This window comes from Polypterus senegalus, chromosome 12 (genome assembly GCF_016835505.1).
Source record: "Polypterus senegalus isolate Bchr_013 chromosome 12, ASM1683550v1, whole genome shotgun sequence".
Taxonomy (NCBI): Eukaryota; Metazoa; Chordata; class Cladistia; order Polypteriformes; family Polypteridae; genus Polypterus; species Polypterus senegalus.
This window is the reverse complement of record NC_053165.1, coordinates 57,960,714-57,977,316: the sequence shown is the minus strand read 5'-3', so window position 1 is coordinate 57,977,316 and position 16,603 is coordinate 57,960,714. Positions and strand designations below refer to the sequence as shown.

Genomic DNA, 16,603 nt, shown 5'->3' with positions numbered 1-16,603 from the left:
GTGCCGTTTAACTTTAAAATGTTTTGATGCTGACACTAAAAGCACAATTTAAATTGCAGGACACTCGTATTTCATTATTACTTTACTACACATTGTCATACACTGCAGACATGTTAGACGAAATCATGGAAAGCACAAGATTTATTTTAATAAGGTACGGTCTTCAATTGTATGTGAACTCTTCCCGGAGTCCCTTCTCAATAAAGCCGTCTCTTTCAGGGTAAGTGGCAGTTTAGACTTTGCGCAGAGGATTAGCTGCCCCTCTGAAGTCTCTGTTGCCGTTTATGCTTTAAGGTCACAGTCCTGCTGTCTCCATTCCCAGCCCTTCAGTAGAATGGAAAAGTCCACAGTCTGCCTGCAACTTACGTCACCCAACCTTCCCTTCATCTTCACAAGCCTCTCCACTGCTGCACCTCAATAATCCGAAATGTTCTGCAACTGGGAGTGGGTGCCATGTTTAACTTACACCATCCACACCAGAATTTAAACATTCTACTTTGCTCTCATCAATTGAACAAATGTTGCATGCAAAAGGGAAAAAAAATAATAAAACATCTTTACGTTTGCGTACTGAACCGCTAACAATGGGAGTAGCACAATGAAAAACGAATATTTAACAAAACTAGTTGTACTAACACGGGAGAAGAAGCACATCACATAAATCAATCTGTCATCTTCATTAAGTAGAATTCACTTCTGCATTTTAATAAATTCTTGCTTATCATGACACCAGAGATTGGCAACACGATAAATGTTAGTTGGATGGGCAAATACGAATTTCACTGCTAGTAACACCAACAGCTTGTGCTGACCTGTCTACAGCCGATGTCTAGTTGTTGGGTACGTCAGCTGACGGCCCATGTCAGTTCACACAAACGTAAAATTACCAGGCGCGTCTACCTTTAGCTGCGTGATAGCAAGCTGCCTGGTTAAGGAGTCACGGATGTGCGAAGGGTGAACAGGCGCAGCAATCTCTACTCTTGGTTGTTTTTTTCTTTCTTTTCTCTATTCTGTATGTAAAATATGAGACAGCAGAAAGACGAGCTTTTCTTCTCTTTTTGAAGTCCAAAACTGCCACATTTCTTGCTACATGTTATACTTCTGAATCCACCTTTGTTAGTTGTTAGCGACTGAGCACACAGAGCCCACGCCCCAGGACTAAAGACAAACTCAAACCTGTGTGAGTAACGGACACGTTGGACTGGTCACTGGGACTGTCACATGGCTAGACGGGAATGCAACACTGACTGCCTCCTACTCGCTAACATTACATAAACGACTGGAGAAATGCTAGAAACGTTGTCTACTGTGACATTAGTGAGCAGCCTTTATACATTCCCTCCCAACAAAAACCTTCCCCTTTACTTCCTACTACTCTGCCATTGTTACTAGTTGGCTTTGTCTTTTGGCTCTGAGATCAAAACACCACGTGCCAAACCTTGTAATCACCATATTTCCCACCCTATGGATGTTCCAGCAATTTCCTGACAAACTATTTCAACAGATTCAAATGGATGGAGCCTATGAGATACCCACTCCCTTTGCAAGTTACATTGACCAGCGACTTCTTTGTACCCCATTGCAGTCAGGCCTCACATGGATTTATCTTGTGACCCTCATACAAAATGTAACACTCTTAAACCTGTTTGAGATACCATCATAGCACACAATTATTTAGAGGATGCAGGTTCAGAACTGGTGGAGTTCCTAACAGTGGAGAACATGTGAGTAATGGTATTCCTGTTGCAACGGGTACCAAGATCCTCATCAGACAACCAGGAGACATTGAGGAGAAGGTCAGAGAAAGAGAGAGAAGTTCAACTGACAAGTGCAGAGCTGGCTGGAGGCATCACACCATGAATGGAAGGGTGTTAGGTGGGATCAGCAGCATGATTGTGAGGGGCAGCACTTCCTGGCTGCTAGAAAACACAGGGCTCCAGAAATGAATTTGTGGCACCATGCCATTCCTCAGTTGGGTCAGACAGCTGCAGCGCTTCCTTCATGGCTTTGTACTTTAAGGGCAACTGTATGCTCAGAGATAAATGGACCCCTTTTGCTAATTGAGGGTCTTCTAGCCTGGTGAGCCACACTGCTGAATGTGGATGGGATTCTGGGCCTGGCTGGGAGGTGCGTTGGTGTTTATCATTTGCAAATTGTGGTTTGTGCTCATTGCCTAGTCATCTCCCCTTGCCACTGTGATAAATACATTTCCCTGACTTCAGTTCCTGATGGTACAGCTGGCTTACAAAAGTGGCTTACAGTATAAACACAAAGCTCTTTGTGAAAGTTAAAACAAAAACTGTCAAGCAAGGTTTGTTTTACCAAATATTTTTAGGACATGATGTCTACTGGTGGGTCAAACCTTTTGATTTCCAGCCTCAGTACTAGAATTAAACAAGACAAATTTATAAAACTCCTCCTCGTTAGTCTTTTAAACTGAATCCACTTACATTTAAGAATACTTTGAAAATCCTCTTTCTAACATCATCCATCAATGACTGATACCTCATTACCTACTGGACTACATTACAGTCATCAGACACTGTAGGAGGTAAAGCCCCCGTGACCAGGATCTCCCAACTCTCAAATTATCTGCCTGCCTGCCTGTCGGCTGTCTCACTGGCCTTGGCATCCAACCACAAAACCCAGTCTAATGAGGGTGGCAGCTTTGTATGTTCAGAAAATGAAAATGTCAGATTATTTGGCATAACAATTGTTGAGGTAATCATCACAACTGCTGGTTACTAGCCCTTTGCCATTCTCTAGTTTTTCCTCTGCATCCTTCTGTAGCACTTGGTGCTGTCAGCTGTGATGGATACATTACCTGGATGGATAAATGGATGGATGGATGGATGGATGGGTGGATGGATGGGTGGATGGGTTGATGGATGGCTCGGGTGGACACCTGTATAAGCACAAAGACTTTGCCATCACACAAGAACACCAAATATAAAATTAAAGTAACTACCTTGATTTGTCACAAGATGGAAACCATAACCACTACACCTCACCCCAAACTCCAGAAGCACATAAAGCATTACAATAAATCTTAGTCACTCTGCGTGTAAGAAAGTCCAAATTTTACTATCTTGTCACTTTGCTAGAGTGAATCCTAACCTTAACTTTGCAGGATCCAGCAGGTCAGAAACACACGTTAAAGGATGTGCGAGAAGCTCCTGCATGACATCAGCTGGCAAGTCTACAAGAGGTTTCTATTTTCAGCCAGCCTCAACCTCATTAAAACAAGATGTGTCCTGAATTAAACAACAGTGGGCTAACATCAGTCTGGCGTCTTCTCTAATTGACAGTTTCATGGCAGGTGAAATGAAGCCTTGAAATAAACTAACCTGGTGACCCTTCCAACGGTGCAGCTCTACCATTTAGAAGTGCCGATACCATACAGCTTGAAATCACATTATACAGCTTTCATATATTCTGCTTAATCTAATTCTGCCAAGAGTGACGGCAATGCTAGCTCAACTATGGGAGACAAACTGCACGACTATCGTTTCTAATTTGACGGCATGTTTAAAATTTCTTAGCAGGGAATTTAATTACTTGCGGACAACAGGACCCGGCTGGTATAAAATAAACACTGCATGCACGTTAATTTAATCTACGAGGGTTGCATTTATTCTCAAAGCTGGCCTTGTGCAGTCAATAAACTGAAACCTCTAACTAAAACAAGAAGACGCTTTTTTAATTGCTCTGGTAGGGAGGACAGTCCATCCTTATTTGTGCTCTTAGTGTTCATCCATTCTGTTACATCACTTATTTGGGAAAGCACGACACTCATGTCAGCGCAAAAGAGAAAGGCTCCTCAAACTTTGATTGATAGTCTGGATAGTAAACTGCAAGAAAAAGTAGGCCAAGGAAACTACCTTAAGAGGGAGTCTAACAGACTTTGCAGCATCACCCGATTTCCCTTTTCCGCCCGTTAACCCGGAGTTTTTTGTCAGCATAATTAGTGACATATCTATCTGCTCCATGTAACAAGCGTTGTTTTTTTTCTTAAAGACATCATTTTCCACTTACATGCTACTAATCGTGCAGCACATAACTCTGCAATTCCACATCACCATTAAATAATGATAAATTAAAGTTGATCCTGGATAATATGAAGGCCACCTTTGCACTGATAAGCAGAAGATTCAATTCACAGAAACAGAGAGGCACATCCTTACAGGTAATGCTTAGCAGGAATTGTGTACTCTAATGGTTTATCTACTAAGAAGGCTGTTGAATTCTTCAGAGCTCACAACCAGACTGAAGTACACTTTGATTGTGAACACAGAGGAGTGCAGGTAACTTTGATCATTGTTACGGACATTTTAAGAACACAACTACAAAAGGCTGCAGAAAATGTCATGGAAAAATGAAGCTGTTCTCACACAACCCACCAAGAAAAGTTTTTTTTATTTTTAAATTATTATTTTTCAGGCAATGTTTGCTATGCTTGTTTATTATTTAATAATAAACGCCTACGCGTGGAAGTGTGTGTGTCTGTCTGGCCCAAAATTGAGAGGTGGAGTCGGGGTAAGGGCTCCGCCTCCGATGAAACAGAAAACTCGCTTAGCCTTTAATAACAAGTGAGACCAGCATGTCTGCAAAACGAATCCTCAGAAGAAAGACAAAGTCGCTATGCCACTAACATCAGCAAAGCGGTATCCCTTTTACTTTTCCTCCCGCCACTATTGCACAAGCGAGGCGAGCACGTCCAAAACGAATCCTCCCAAGGAGAGAGATGCCCCGAGTAATTCCTTTCAGTTACCTGACATCTGTACATTTCAGTTTTTTTCTGACAATTTCAATAGTTTCTTGGACCCGGGGCTTTTTACAGCACGGGCTGACACGGCTAGTTATTTAATAATGAAATGGTTCTGTGGGTGGAGCCCCCAAGAGGCAGGGCCACTCTAACATCCCTCCCCCTGGCTATACAGTGATTTGTAGAAAGAATCGCAGCAGAGGATCGTTTAGTTTGTCTTACTGTATTGTTAAGTAATGTTTTTTTATTTTTATTTTTTTAATTTGTTCTTACTGTAACAGCGAATGTTTCACTCAATTATTGATTTGTGTTCATTGGACTTTCTAAAGATTTAGATGACAACAGGCCATTAAGCCCAACAAAGCTTACCAGTCCTACCAAGTCCAGTTCTGACTTTCGACTTCGATTTTAAGTAGATTTTTAGGCACTTAGTCATTTTTAACTTTTAAATAAATGTTGGTATGTATAAAGAATATTTTGAGTTGTCCAATCAAGGCAGAGATTCACAGTTTCCCTGGCCACTTTTGCAAACTTTTGGACATTAATATTTTGAACTTTTCGGACCTGTGTAGACCAAAGCTTGCAGGTAGCAACTGGGGACTGGCTGACCTGGGATGAGCCGTTTACTGTCCTGTTGGGGGCTTCTCACCCCTCTCTCTGATCACGTTTGAATCTCCTGCATACAACACCAACAAACACTCACTTGCTGAGTAAAGAGCCACTTTGTCCTGATCCTTATGCTTCAGAAGGTTTTCAGCATAGTTCATTCGGCAGCCCCTAAACCATTCGGGAACATCAGACACCCTCTTGGTGTGGTCCACCACCTGTAAACACAAAGCACAAACACTTTAGGTTGGATTTCCAGGCTTGGCCAGGTCACGAGCCACTGAAACAAACAGAAAACTGTAATTGAAACGCACACAGTAGGTGGCAAGGAAAGGGAAGTGTGAAGAAATACAAACCATCTAATAACTTCATATAAAGGAGATAACCATCAAGAAGAGAATGGCCTGAGGAGTCGTGTATGAAGTAGCTTCTTACCTAAAATGTAAAGCTCGACCCGCTGTTTCATTCTCATTTCTTTCAGTGCAGAGATGCTGGCTTGCCTTTAACTTGTCAGCCAGAAACACTTTTGCACTAATTCTCCATCCTCCTGCACACATCATGATGGCTTCATTTTATAAAAGTACAGTAAAATTAACAACTGTATGATTCATGAATTTCTCAGCTGCCTTATCCTAGGAGTTCTGAGCATCATTTATTACTTGGCGTGTGCAGCACTTGACATCACGGCATTAAAGAAAATGGAGGCGTGATGTTGACAAACACTAATCAATCAAATAAAAAGCCATTAACTTAAGAAAATAAATGCAGTCTTATTGACGCGGTGGTACAGACTGACTAAACGAAAAGGACTTCATCTATTAAAGAAGTCATAAATTCTGCCCTGTCACTGCCTGTGTGGCGCCTGCACTGGTTGGTTGTGTGATGTTGAGTAGAAACCTTACACGTCTGAGTGTGGATGTGTGACTACTGACGGATTGGTGTCCACCCCATGATGTTGTCCACTGCTGGTGAGATTTCTACTCTTCTTCAAGATGTCCTTCAAATGTAAAGGTGTTTGAGCTTACCAAATATTCTGCACATGGGCTCCAATGGAATCGCTGAATGATTGGCCTGAAACTGCCAGACTCACCTCCTCATACATATGCGAGCAGGTGATGCCACAGAACTTGAACACCTCAGCCCAGAACTCAGGATAATTCTCGACAGACCACTGGTAGAGATCATTGTAGTTTGCTGTGGTGACGTAAAAAAGAATCAGGTGTTAGGCCATAGCAGACTTCTACAGAATCCAATTTACCAAACTTCCTAATAAACACGAAAGAGGTGGCGATCGTTAAGGCCAGAAATTGTACAAAACAAAAATCACCAACAAGACACAGAAAGCATTTTTGAACCCTCAATGAGAAGGTATCTGGACAACCATCAGCAGCGAGAAAGGCCTGAGGTCACCTAGCTTGATCTCCACCATCAGCAGCGCCAATGCCTCCCTTCAGGCCTGGCTGCTAACGCCAATCCAAGGACCAGGCCCTGTAATGTGACAAACCAGCAAGACTACCTCTCTGTCTGGGGCATTCTTGGGTGGGACAATCACTAAACTGGAGCATAGCCCCTCCTGCTGGTGTTCCTATGAGCCCACCAGAGCACCTTCGCCCTTCTTCTACCTTTTCACTTATGTTACAGTCACAGTTCCCACCTGCCTGTCCTCCACAGAGTGTCGCCCCCTATTGTTACCAAATGTGAACTTAACAAGTACACAATCGGCACAGCGCCCAGGTGGCTAAGGTGATGTGAGACCTCCGTCTAGATTACGTTATCACCTGGTGTCACCAGACTCCTTGTAATAACCACCGGCAGCCCTCAAACAAACTCCTTTGTCAATTGGGATAATGAAGTGCTCTCCTAGTGGGACCCTCTGAAGCTCATGTCTGCCTGCTAGCATGTGACCCTGAATACGTCACTGATTTGATTATCGAGACACAGAAACAAGCGCTTGTGATCATCAAAACATCCAAAACATAAAGAAAAGAGTAAATGGAGCCAACTCCCAGCAGGCTTCACAAAATGGAACACAAACTGAATGAGTAATGGGGGGATCAGAGCTCAGTGGGCGTAATGAGGGGCTCAGCCGGGGCTGAAGTGAGCCAAGCAGGTCTTAATTAACTACGAGCCGATGAGGGTCCCTACCCGAGACAACAGAAATGAAACCACGGGGCAAACTGCAACATTTCTTCTGGTTAGTAAATCATATGTGACGTGTAAACAGAGAACACAAGCTCGACTTGACTGTAGTTAAGCGCACAAGTTATGATAAACTTCATTTGAAGAAATAAAGCTTCAGATTACCAAAAGCTGAAGATACTTTCATATGATTCTACGATTCCTTTAAACAGATCTGGCTGCTTTAGGCATTATTTTGTTGTTCAGTGTTTTAGCTTGGTGGATTTGACATGGAAGACAAACGTGATGCTCTTTGCACTGACCTACAAGGTGGAAAATGGAAAGAAATACATTCGAAAAATGATTAATGTGATAGAATAACACCGCTAAAACGTCTGGACCGTCACAAGATAGTGAAAAGAGCGGGCCACAGTCAAAGAGCGGGACCCCAAGGTCTGTCAGGGTCTTTGGGTAAAGAGTTTTACATTCCAGTCTGATTGGATGACCCGACTCTGTGGAGTGACTGGGACCACAAACAAATGGGCTCCGTAAACTGGCACTCGTCCAACTCAAACTAATCAGATTCTCAGTGACTACAGTGGCAATGTGACCACAATAGACTTAGTCTTCACGTCGTCAAACAAGAGATCACAAAAATAAATGTAAGAAATCAGGTGGTCAGAAAGTGCAAGGAGCTTTAAGCGGACAGGCGCGGACTCCCCAGAAGTCAAGATGAGAATAAACGGTCAGTCCGTGAGCCATTCTGAAACCTGCTTAAAATAAACCAGGATCATTGGGGGCAGCAAAGAGGAAAAGGCAGGAATCAGCCCAAAACAGGGTGCCAGTCCAGCACAGGGCACACTTAAATAAAAAACAGAGGACGGGTGATAATGGAGACCCCATTCGCACAAAGGCCATTTACGGAATTCAACCCCAGAATGCTAGATCCACAAATCAGTAGCACCAACCACAGTCTACGGTGCATTTTAAAATTGAAATTCATGGATGTGACAGGGACCACCTCTGAAGAGGTAAAAGGGTAGAGGAGCACGATAACAATAAGCGATAACTATGAGCGAGTGTGGCTGTGAGTGTAAAGGAGTCCTGGGACGGAGGGGCGCTTCCTCCACAGATGGCCCCTGCTTTGTGCCGAATGCCGCCAGTCTGGATCTGGATAACAAAATGAGTGAATGATTGACTAAATGAACTGAAAACGCACGACTCTGTCAAATGACACAACTGTAAGGCACTTTATAAAATGAACCTTTATTTCTACATTTAGAGAATCAAAGTACTAGGGGTAACTCGGACTACTATGATCGCTGTCAGAGGTGTTCCAGTGGTTACTCCTGTAGAAATGCAACATTAGCATGTAATATAAAAGTCGCTTTCCAAAGACACATCAGCTAACTGATAACAAATGTAAAGCAGAAGGTTTCTGAGATCAGATGGGGACATATATGCAGTCGACAAAACTACAGGTTAGTGAAATCATCTTCATGCTCTGAATCATTTTATTCCATGGGAAGGAATTTAGGTTTACTTTGTGAAAGATCCTATGTGAAATAAAAATTAATTGAAAGAATCAGCCAGCAATAGTAATAAATAGGCTGAATTGTAACTTGTAAAGTTACCAACTACTGACACTTTGTGTGACCTCAGTGGGCCACTTCATCTGCCAACACTCCAACTGTAAAAACACATCAAGATTTGTAAATCATTTTGGATTTAAATTACAGATAAACAGATAAATACATCTGAAATGGGAGCTCGTTGAGACCTAACAGCATCGGAAAGGATGAGGACAAAACTACAAGACTGCCCGGGCGGAAAAACCTTCTGTTAGTAACTTCACTGCAAAAAAATGTTTTTTTAAATAATATTTATTTACCAATTTGACAAGAGCAGGTACAATTACAGGACGCTGAACTCTGACAGATAAACAATGATATATAAAACAATGACTGGCTGACAAGTGAGCCACAGTGATGCAGCGTTTAGCCTGGCTGCCTTTCAGCTCCAGAATTCTGGGTTCAAATCTTTGCCCGGACAGACCCTCTCTCTGTGGCATCTGTGCATTTTTTTCTTACCCTTGTCAATATTATTCCAAATATTTCCATTTTTCTACAGCATTTTGAAGACATTAACATTGGGTTTATGTGGAGGCGTTGTCTAAGATGGGCTGACCCAGTAGTGCTGGAACAGTCTCCAGACCCCACATCCATGACCTGCAATATACAAGTTCTGCAATGGATGGATGAATGACCTGAAAGCTCAGAATCGGAAGCACTTTACTTAAAACACTATGGGAATCTGGAACAAGCTACCAAGACATGCAGGTGAAGCATAAACCTTGACAACCTTTCAAAAGTGTCTTGGTGAGAGACTGAAATGCTTATCTATTAGCTGAACAAACAACCTGGAGGGACTGAATGGTCTTCTCTTGTTTGTAAAATGTCTTATGTTGTAGTCCTTGGAGGCACAATCTCGTGATTCTGAAGGTGTATGCGAAACAAAGACTTACACACTTCTTTATCTGGACCAGGGAGGTACAGTGGCGGGATGCTGAGAATCTTAACAAATCCATATAGTCATATCCGCAGGACACCAGATAATGGCAAAGGCCAGCCTGCTATGTCTATATGTCTATGTCTGCTCAGGCATGCTCACTGTGACAAACAACACATTCTGACAATCTCACTCTCATATTAATATCGACACAAAATTATTCATATAACATTGTATATAATCCATTGCCTATTTTATATTCCAGCAACTCGCTCCGTCTGTTTAGTCCGCCTGCTCAACCAGCCCATCCCGCGTATCTTAAGCATCCCGCCCTACCCAGGCAGCCCCCGCCACACCAGCAGGGCACTCACCCAAACTGACAGCGAAGGCCCTGTTGATGTGCGCTCTGAAGCGATCCATTTGCGTGTTCTTCTTCGAGTCCGGGTACCACATCACCTTGGCCTCCAGAATCTCTTCGGTGTCTTTCGACATGCTGGCGACAGTGGACGCACTCAGACAGCGTGCAGGAGCTCTGCGGTCACACAGCCACTTCCTTGACAGTCGCTGAGAAGCCCCGCCCTCTTTCCGCCCAAAACATGCGGCACCGCCCATGGCGCCACCTGCCCGGATCAGTGAATGTGTGCTTCCGCGGCAGAGACTAGTCCACGCTGTGCTATTCGCGTAGCGATGGAGTGGTCGAGAGGCTCACACACAGGACGCGCGTGTTACGTAGATATGAGTGAAATACTGGGTCGTCCTTCCCCTCTTTTGCAACACACAACCCGTTCAAGGTTTAGGAGTTCCTGGAATTGAATGAAAATAAAAAATAAGTCATCCGTGAGGTGAAATTTCATCAGCTTTGGCAGACTCGCCTAAAGTAACGGCGCCAATCACTTGAGGTTGAAACGTTATGGATGTGCCCTCCGGTGTGTCGTTCCTGCTGCTTAACTTCACTCCAGAGAAAGCCTGGCGGGCATTGCATACTGTACCTTCAGTTGCGCTATTCAATTTATTTTGCATATAAAGCACGAGCTGATGATAAAGTGACAATCGATCTCGCGAAGGCCTCAGGAAATAAAACACTATGACAACGTTCTTCAAATTGCCTAGTGTACCAAAAGACTGGAAACGGGGTGCTGATCAACCATAAATGCGGTATAAATGACAGAAAAACGACTACTAAGTGTACTAGCAATATTATAGACTCTGTGTTAAAAGATAACATAGGATTACTGAATCACACACTGAAGTGCCGAGAGCGCCAGGACTGTCAGCCTTCACTGTCAACGACAAGGCTCAGCTTCAATGCTAGAAGACCATGTGAGACAATGTATTAATCAACCTTCATTCGATTAAAACCCTTCAGGAAATTGATACCGATATTTGAATAACAAATCGGTATTATTTTCTACAATACAGAAGAACTGCACTACACCATAATGACAACTCACTTGTTTAAAACTCAGCAACAGCTCACACCCACTCAGTGCTAAATGTCCCCCAAGGGAAGATCAACCTCATCCACTTTGTACATCAAAAAAGAAATACAATCAAGATTGGGGACATTTGTTCGCCTTAACTTTATCCTCACAATGTTTGAATGTTTTTGCCTAAATGCAAATTACTGGGCTCGACCTACCTGTGCGATTCGTCTTTAAATGCCTTATTTATTCAAAACGCAAAATCACACAAATATGAAATTGCAAACTAAATCTCACGCGATTTGACGTGATTAGAAGCTGGACAACTGACATTAAAATGAGTGACATCTGTCGAATGAAGATACACGGGTCACAGATGGATAAAAGAGGTTCAGGAATGAACGGCAAAGCGTCCCAGAAGACGGCCGGCCGGCCAGCAGAACTGATGAACAAACAGAACAATCCAAACTGCCGGAATAAAGACAATGTCTAAAGTGTGTGACGGGCAGAGGAGCCACACCTGCCGTTCGTAAATAAATACCGGGAGCTGGAAATTGTGAAGGAAGTTCCGTTAATTTTTGTCTTGTAAAAGCAAAGTGTTTGAGTTGGTAAGATTTGTGACATTTGGTTGTTCTTCGTCTGGTTTATGTTGGGTACCATTGTTTGTGTGTGTGTGTGTTTTTTTCTGAGTTTGCATTGTTCAGTTAAGGCAGAAGAGCAATAAAACCTTGGTTTCTGGACTGCTACAACCACTTGCCTGTGTGGTTTATTTCTCCCGTTTGGAAAGGGACGTTAAAATACTATTAAAATAAAGTTCTATCTAATCCAATCTACGGCCACCATTTGTTGTTAAGCGCTTAGATAGATAGATAGATAGATAGATAGATAGATAGATAGATAGATAGATAGATAGATAGATAGATAGATAGATAGATAGATAGATAGATAGGATAATACCGGCAGACATACCAATGGGGTGGCTCGGTAGGTAGCGCTGCTGCCTCGCAGTTAAGAGACCCGGGTCCTCCCTGCGTGGAGTTTGCTCCCACAGTCCAAAGACATGCAGGTTAGGTGCATTAGCGATTCAAAATTGGCCCTAGTGTGTGTTTGGTGTGTGTGTGCCCTGTGGTGGGTTGGCGCCCTGCCCGGGGTTTGTTTCCTGCCTTGCGCCCTGTGTTGACTGGGATTGGCGCCAGCAGACCCCCGTGACCCTGTAGTTAGGATATAGCGGGTTGGATGATGGATGGATGGACATAATGAATGCTGTCCAGCTCGCCCCCTGGCGGTCTTCGGAGAAATCAGGCGAAATACAGCATAGAAAACCGCGTGTTTTATTTATTGACGTTTTCCACACATTTACGTTGTTACTAATTTCTTTATGGACAGACAATGTCTCGATTAACTTTGTGCGTATGGTTAAAAGTCTCAAAGTTCATGCCAAAGGACATTTAAATTGCTTTTTTGCAAAACTGATGATTCCTTGATAACAATAAACATTCAAGTCGATTATGCAGCAGCATTCAATGTCAATAATTCATTCGAAATGAATTTCGGGATGCCATTCCTTTAAGATACGGAGAAGTTGGCATTCTCCTAAAAGTCACCTCAGTGGGCCTCTTACCCTCGGAGCTATAGTCGCTTTGCTAAATGCGCAGGCGCAGACGCTCACGGGGCTTGGCACTCGCACAGAAGGCGCTGGCCTGACAAGTGTAAACTGGGATGCGTGTTTAAAGCGCTTCGGTAGAAGGTTAGACCGATAAAGTAGGTGATACAGTATCAATCGATTTACTCTGCCCATATGTCCTAATCAGGGTACACTAGGATGGACTGGCAGTCCAAACCAGTCCTGAATGGAGCACCAGGGCACACTCGCACTCAGTTTGCGATTACAATTCACGGTTACGCTGACCCGTTAAAGATGTAAGTAATGAAGTGTACGTTTCCAGAAAAAAAAAACCCACCGCAACTTGGGAAATGTGCAGACTCCACGGGTTTACCAGGCGCAGCACTGTGCTACTGTATACCACCCAAAGGTATGTGCTAAACCTATAAATATTGGAATTATTCTATGTTTGAGTGATATCTTTACCCAAGGTGTATATATTGTCACTACTTACATGTTCTTCTAGGTTAAGTGATTCAGAAGCAGTCTAACTCTAATGGTCTACCGTCCACATTTGTTCTTTGTATATCTGAATTAATAACCCTAACCTACATATACTTAGAGAATTGGAATAACCAAAGAAAATCCCACTCTGGACATGGGGTTAAGGTACAGACTCTACACGGAGTGTAACCAAAGCAAATGTCTGGGAAGTGGCAGTGCTTACCTCCAAACTCACTGACCTGGGAAGAATCATTATTGTTGTCGTCCATCTGCATTACAAAGCAGGCCTGTCAGAGTGAACACAAAACTCAGTGAACCTAATCTAGAACTGACAAAATGCATCAATACGAGCACACAGTCCTCTTTAAATTTTTAACTTTTATCATATTACAAATGTACACTTATACCCAGTTAACGGCTTGAACGCAATTGCATAATTGGGGCATATATTTCTTTATAAAACTTCTATCAAAATAAACTGACAGCATTTCAAACTTTACTAACATATGAACCTACTTAATCCAGTTTAGGGTCACACAGCTCAGAGCCTACTGGCCACAAGGCAGGAACAAGTCTGGATGGATGGATGTCTGGTCTAATTTGATATTTCACTGCAAGTTTGTGAAAGGCTTATTAAATCATCAACATGAAGACACTTGTGATGACGGTGGTATCATCTTAATTATATACAACCTTTGTTATATACACATTTGGGTAAGCTGAGACAACTAGAAAGAATGCTAATATATTGAGGAGACCTCTGTGCAGTGAGCTTATAATTAGGAGAGGCAGCAATGATGAGCAATGGCTTGAAGAGATGAGACCTACACACTGAAACAGCACGCTGTCCCTGACCACAGTCACACTGGGGAGGAAGGCAGTGTGATAGCCTACCACGGCAGTCATCGGGTGCTGGACAGGGGAGCAGCCCTTCAATGACTGCCAAGGCAGGGTCCTGCTGTCCTGTGACCCTCCAGTGGATAAGCAGGTTAGTAAATGTGAGGGAGTGAATGACTGTAACGAGGTGAACAGCAGCATCCACAGATGTTCCACAAAGTATGTCCTGACTAAATGTGGCAAATCCAAATCTGGTAATAGTCTCTGCACTAAAAGAAAAGTAGTTTCTAAAACAATACACAAGTTTGACAAATTAATAATAAATCTTATAAAACTTAGATTTGAATTTATCCAATAAACAAAATATTTTATGGGATGATACACATTTAATTAGGCACAGGTATTTGGATGTCAGGATCATCCTTGAAAGTGAACTAACAAAAACTATTAATTTCTGTATTAGCTGGATTAACACTAACTTAATGTTTAAAAAGGCAGTTTGAACAAAAATAAAAGTTACTTGTAAATTTATAATACTTTGGTTCAAAGTAGCACTGGCATAAAACACAGCACCATCAAAACAAAGAAAAAATGTATGATTATCTATCCATCCATCCATTATCCAACCCACTATATTCTAACTACAGGGTCACGGGTGTCTGCTGGAGCCAATCCCAGCCAACACAGGGCACAAGGCAGGAAACGAACTTCGGGCAGGGCACCACCCCACCGCAGGGCAATGATTATCTATCATCATGTGAAATTTCAGGTATATATAGTGAATAGAACTAGACATTGAAATATAGCATCAGTTTTATGCAAACATTCAGATTTTATGACATCAACTTTAACATCCTGAGTTAAAAAAGCAATTGTTTAACAACAGAAAATGACGATCAATAGTTATAAAGGCTTTAGATTAACCAATACAGAGAGATGCTCAGCATTTTGTATTATAAAGTGTTAATAGCAGCTGTTGTTGCCGCATTATGTGTTGACATAAACCAAACTCTACTGGATTTAAATCTGAAGGCCATGTGTTAACTACAGATTGACTCTAAAATCCTAAAATCAGAAACTGGTTTACAATTATTTAAATGTGTCGGAGGCAGAGTGATACCTTAAAGGACAGACAGCCCAAAAGCTGACTGTAATGCCAATGCAGACCAATAAATAGATCAAAAGCTCAGCAGAAAGTTTCAAAAGAATGAAATCTCAATGAACTACCCAATAGGTCAGTAGCCTTTAATACACAATACATTTTAAGTTTAAGAACCATGAGCAACGTTTGAGGTAGAGCTGCCGCCTCACTCTGCACACTCCATCTTCTTTCCACATGTCCCAACAGCGTGTGTATGGGTGTGCACTCTGGGGTCACGGCCTCGTGCTTGAGGCCTGCGTGACATTGGAATATGTTTGGGATTGTAATATTACATCATTGGAGATATGGGATTCTTTCTTTTTCTTTCTTTTTTTTTTTTTTTACATTGTTCATATTAGTGGTGGAGCAATTTCCAAACTGCTCTTGGACTCACTGTAACCGTAAACAATACCCTTCACAATGCTCCTGCCACCTAATTCAATTACACATAAAACAAGTCAATTCCTACGTGTTTTACATTTTTTTTCCTTCAATTAGAAAAACATTTAAAGTGCATCCTTTATAGGCCATTTATCTCTTATTCCCTTATTTCCTCCTTGAAAGATTTCCTTAATGGTTAGCACCTTTGTGTGTTTAATAATTTTATTCATTCTCTTCAAAATGCTTCTTTTCCTATGTGTTGTGTTACCCATTGTTTTATTTTCAGTGGAGCAGCTTCTATCTATCCATCCATCCGTTATCCAACCCGCTATATTCTAACTACACGGTCACGGGGGTGTGCTGGAGCCAACCCCAGCCAACACGGGGCACAAGGCAGGAAATAAACCCCGGGCAGGGCGCCAGCCCACCGCAGAGCTTCTTTCACATTTTTTAAAAAAGTCTGTAATTATTTAACGACCACTAAATAACAGATTATTTCTAACCTACTATTCTTCACCCCCCTCTTCCTCCACTTTACACTGCCGAAATATATACACCACGTTTTCCTATTCATCGCACTGCACTCAGGGGTACTTTCATCAGTTTCTTTTTGCGCCATGCCACTCTTATTGGCAGCCCTTATTTTACAGCTTAATACATCCTTTTGGTTACTTGTCAATTATTCGAATGAGTAAAAACTTTGCTCTTATCGCTAACGA

The 16,603-nt window shown here is 42.3% G+C and overlaps 1 protein-coding gene across 1 annotated transcript in view; it reads right to left on the bottom strand.

Moving 5' to 3' along the window:
• The window catches only part of aacs (acetoacetyl-CoA synthetase), a 104,536-nt gene extending 93,960 nt beyond the window's left edge, over positions 1 to 10,576 (bottom strand). Inside the window, exons 1-3 of the mRNA XM_039771573.1 lie at positions 10,369 to 10,576; positions 6,462 to 6,565; positions 5,469 to 5,589 (exon numbers count right to left, since the gene is read on the bottom strand). Of these exons, the coding sequence (XP_039627507.1) occupies positions 5,469 to 5,589; positions 6,462 to 6,565; positions 10,369 to 10,489 (346 nt within the window). The 5' untranslated portion in view covers positions 10,490 to 10,576. The remainder of the gene's footprint in view (positions 1 to 5,468; positions 5,590 to 6,461; positions 6,566 to 10,368) is intronic.
• Between the last annotated feature and the right edge of the window lie 6,027 nt (positions 10,577 to 16,603).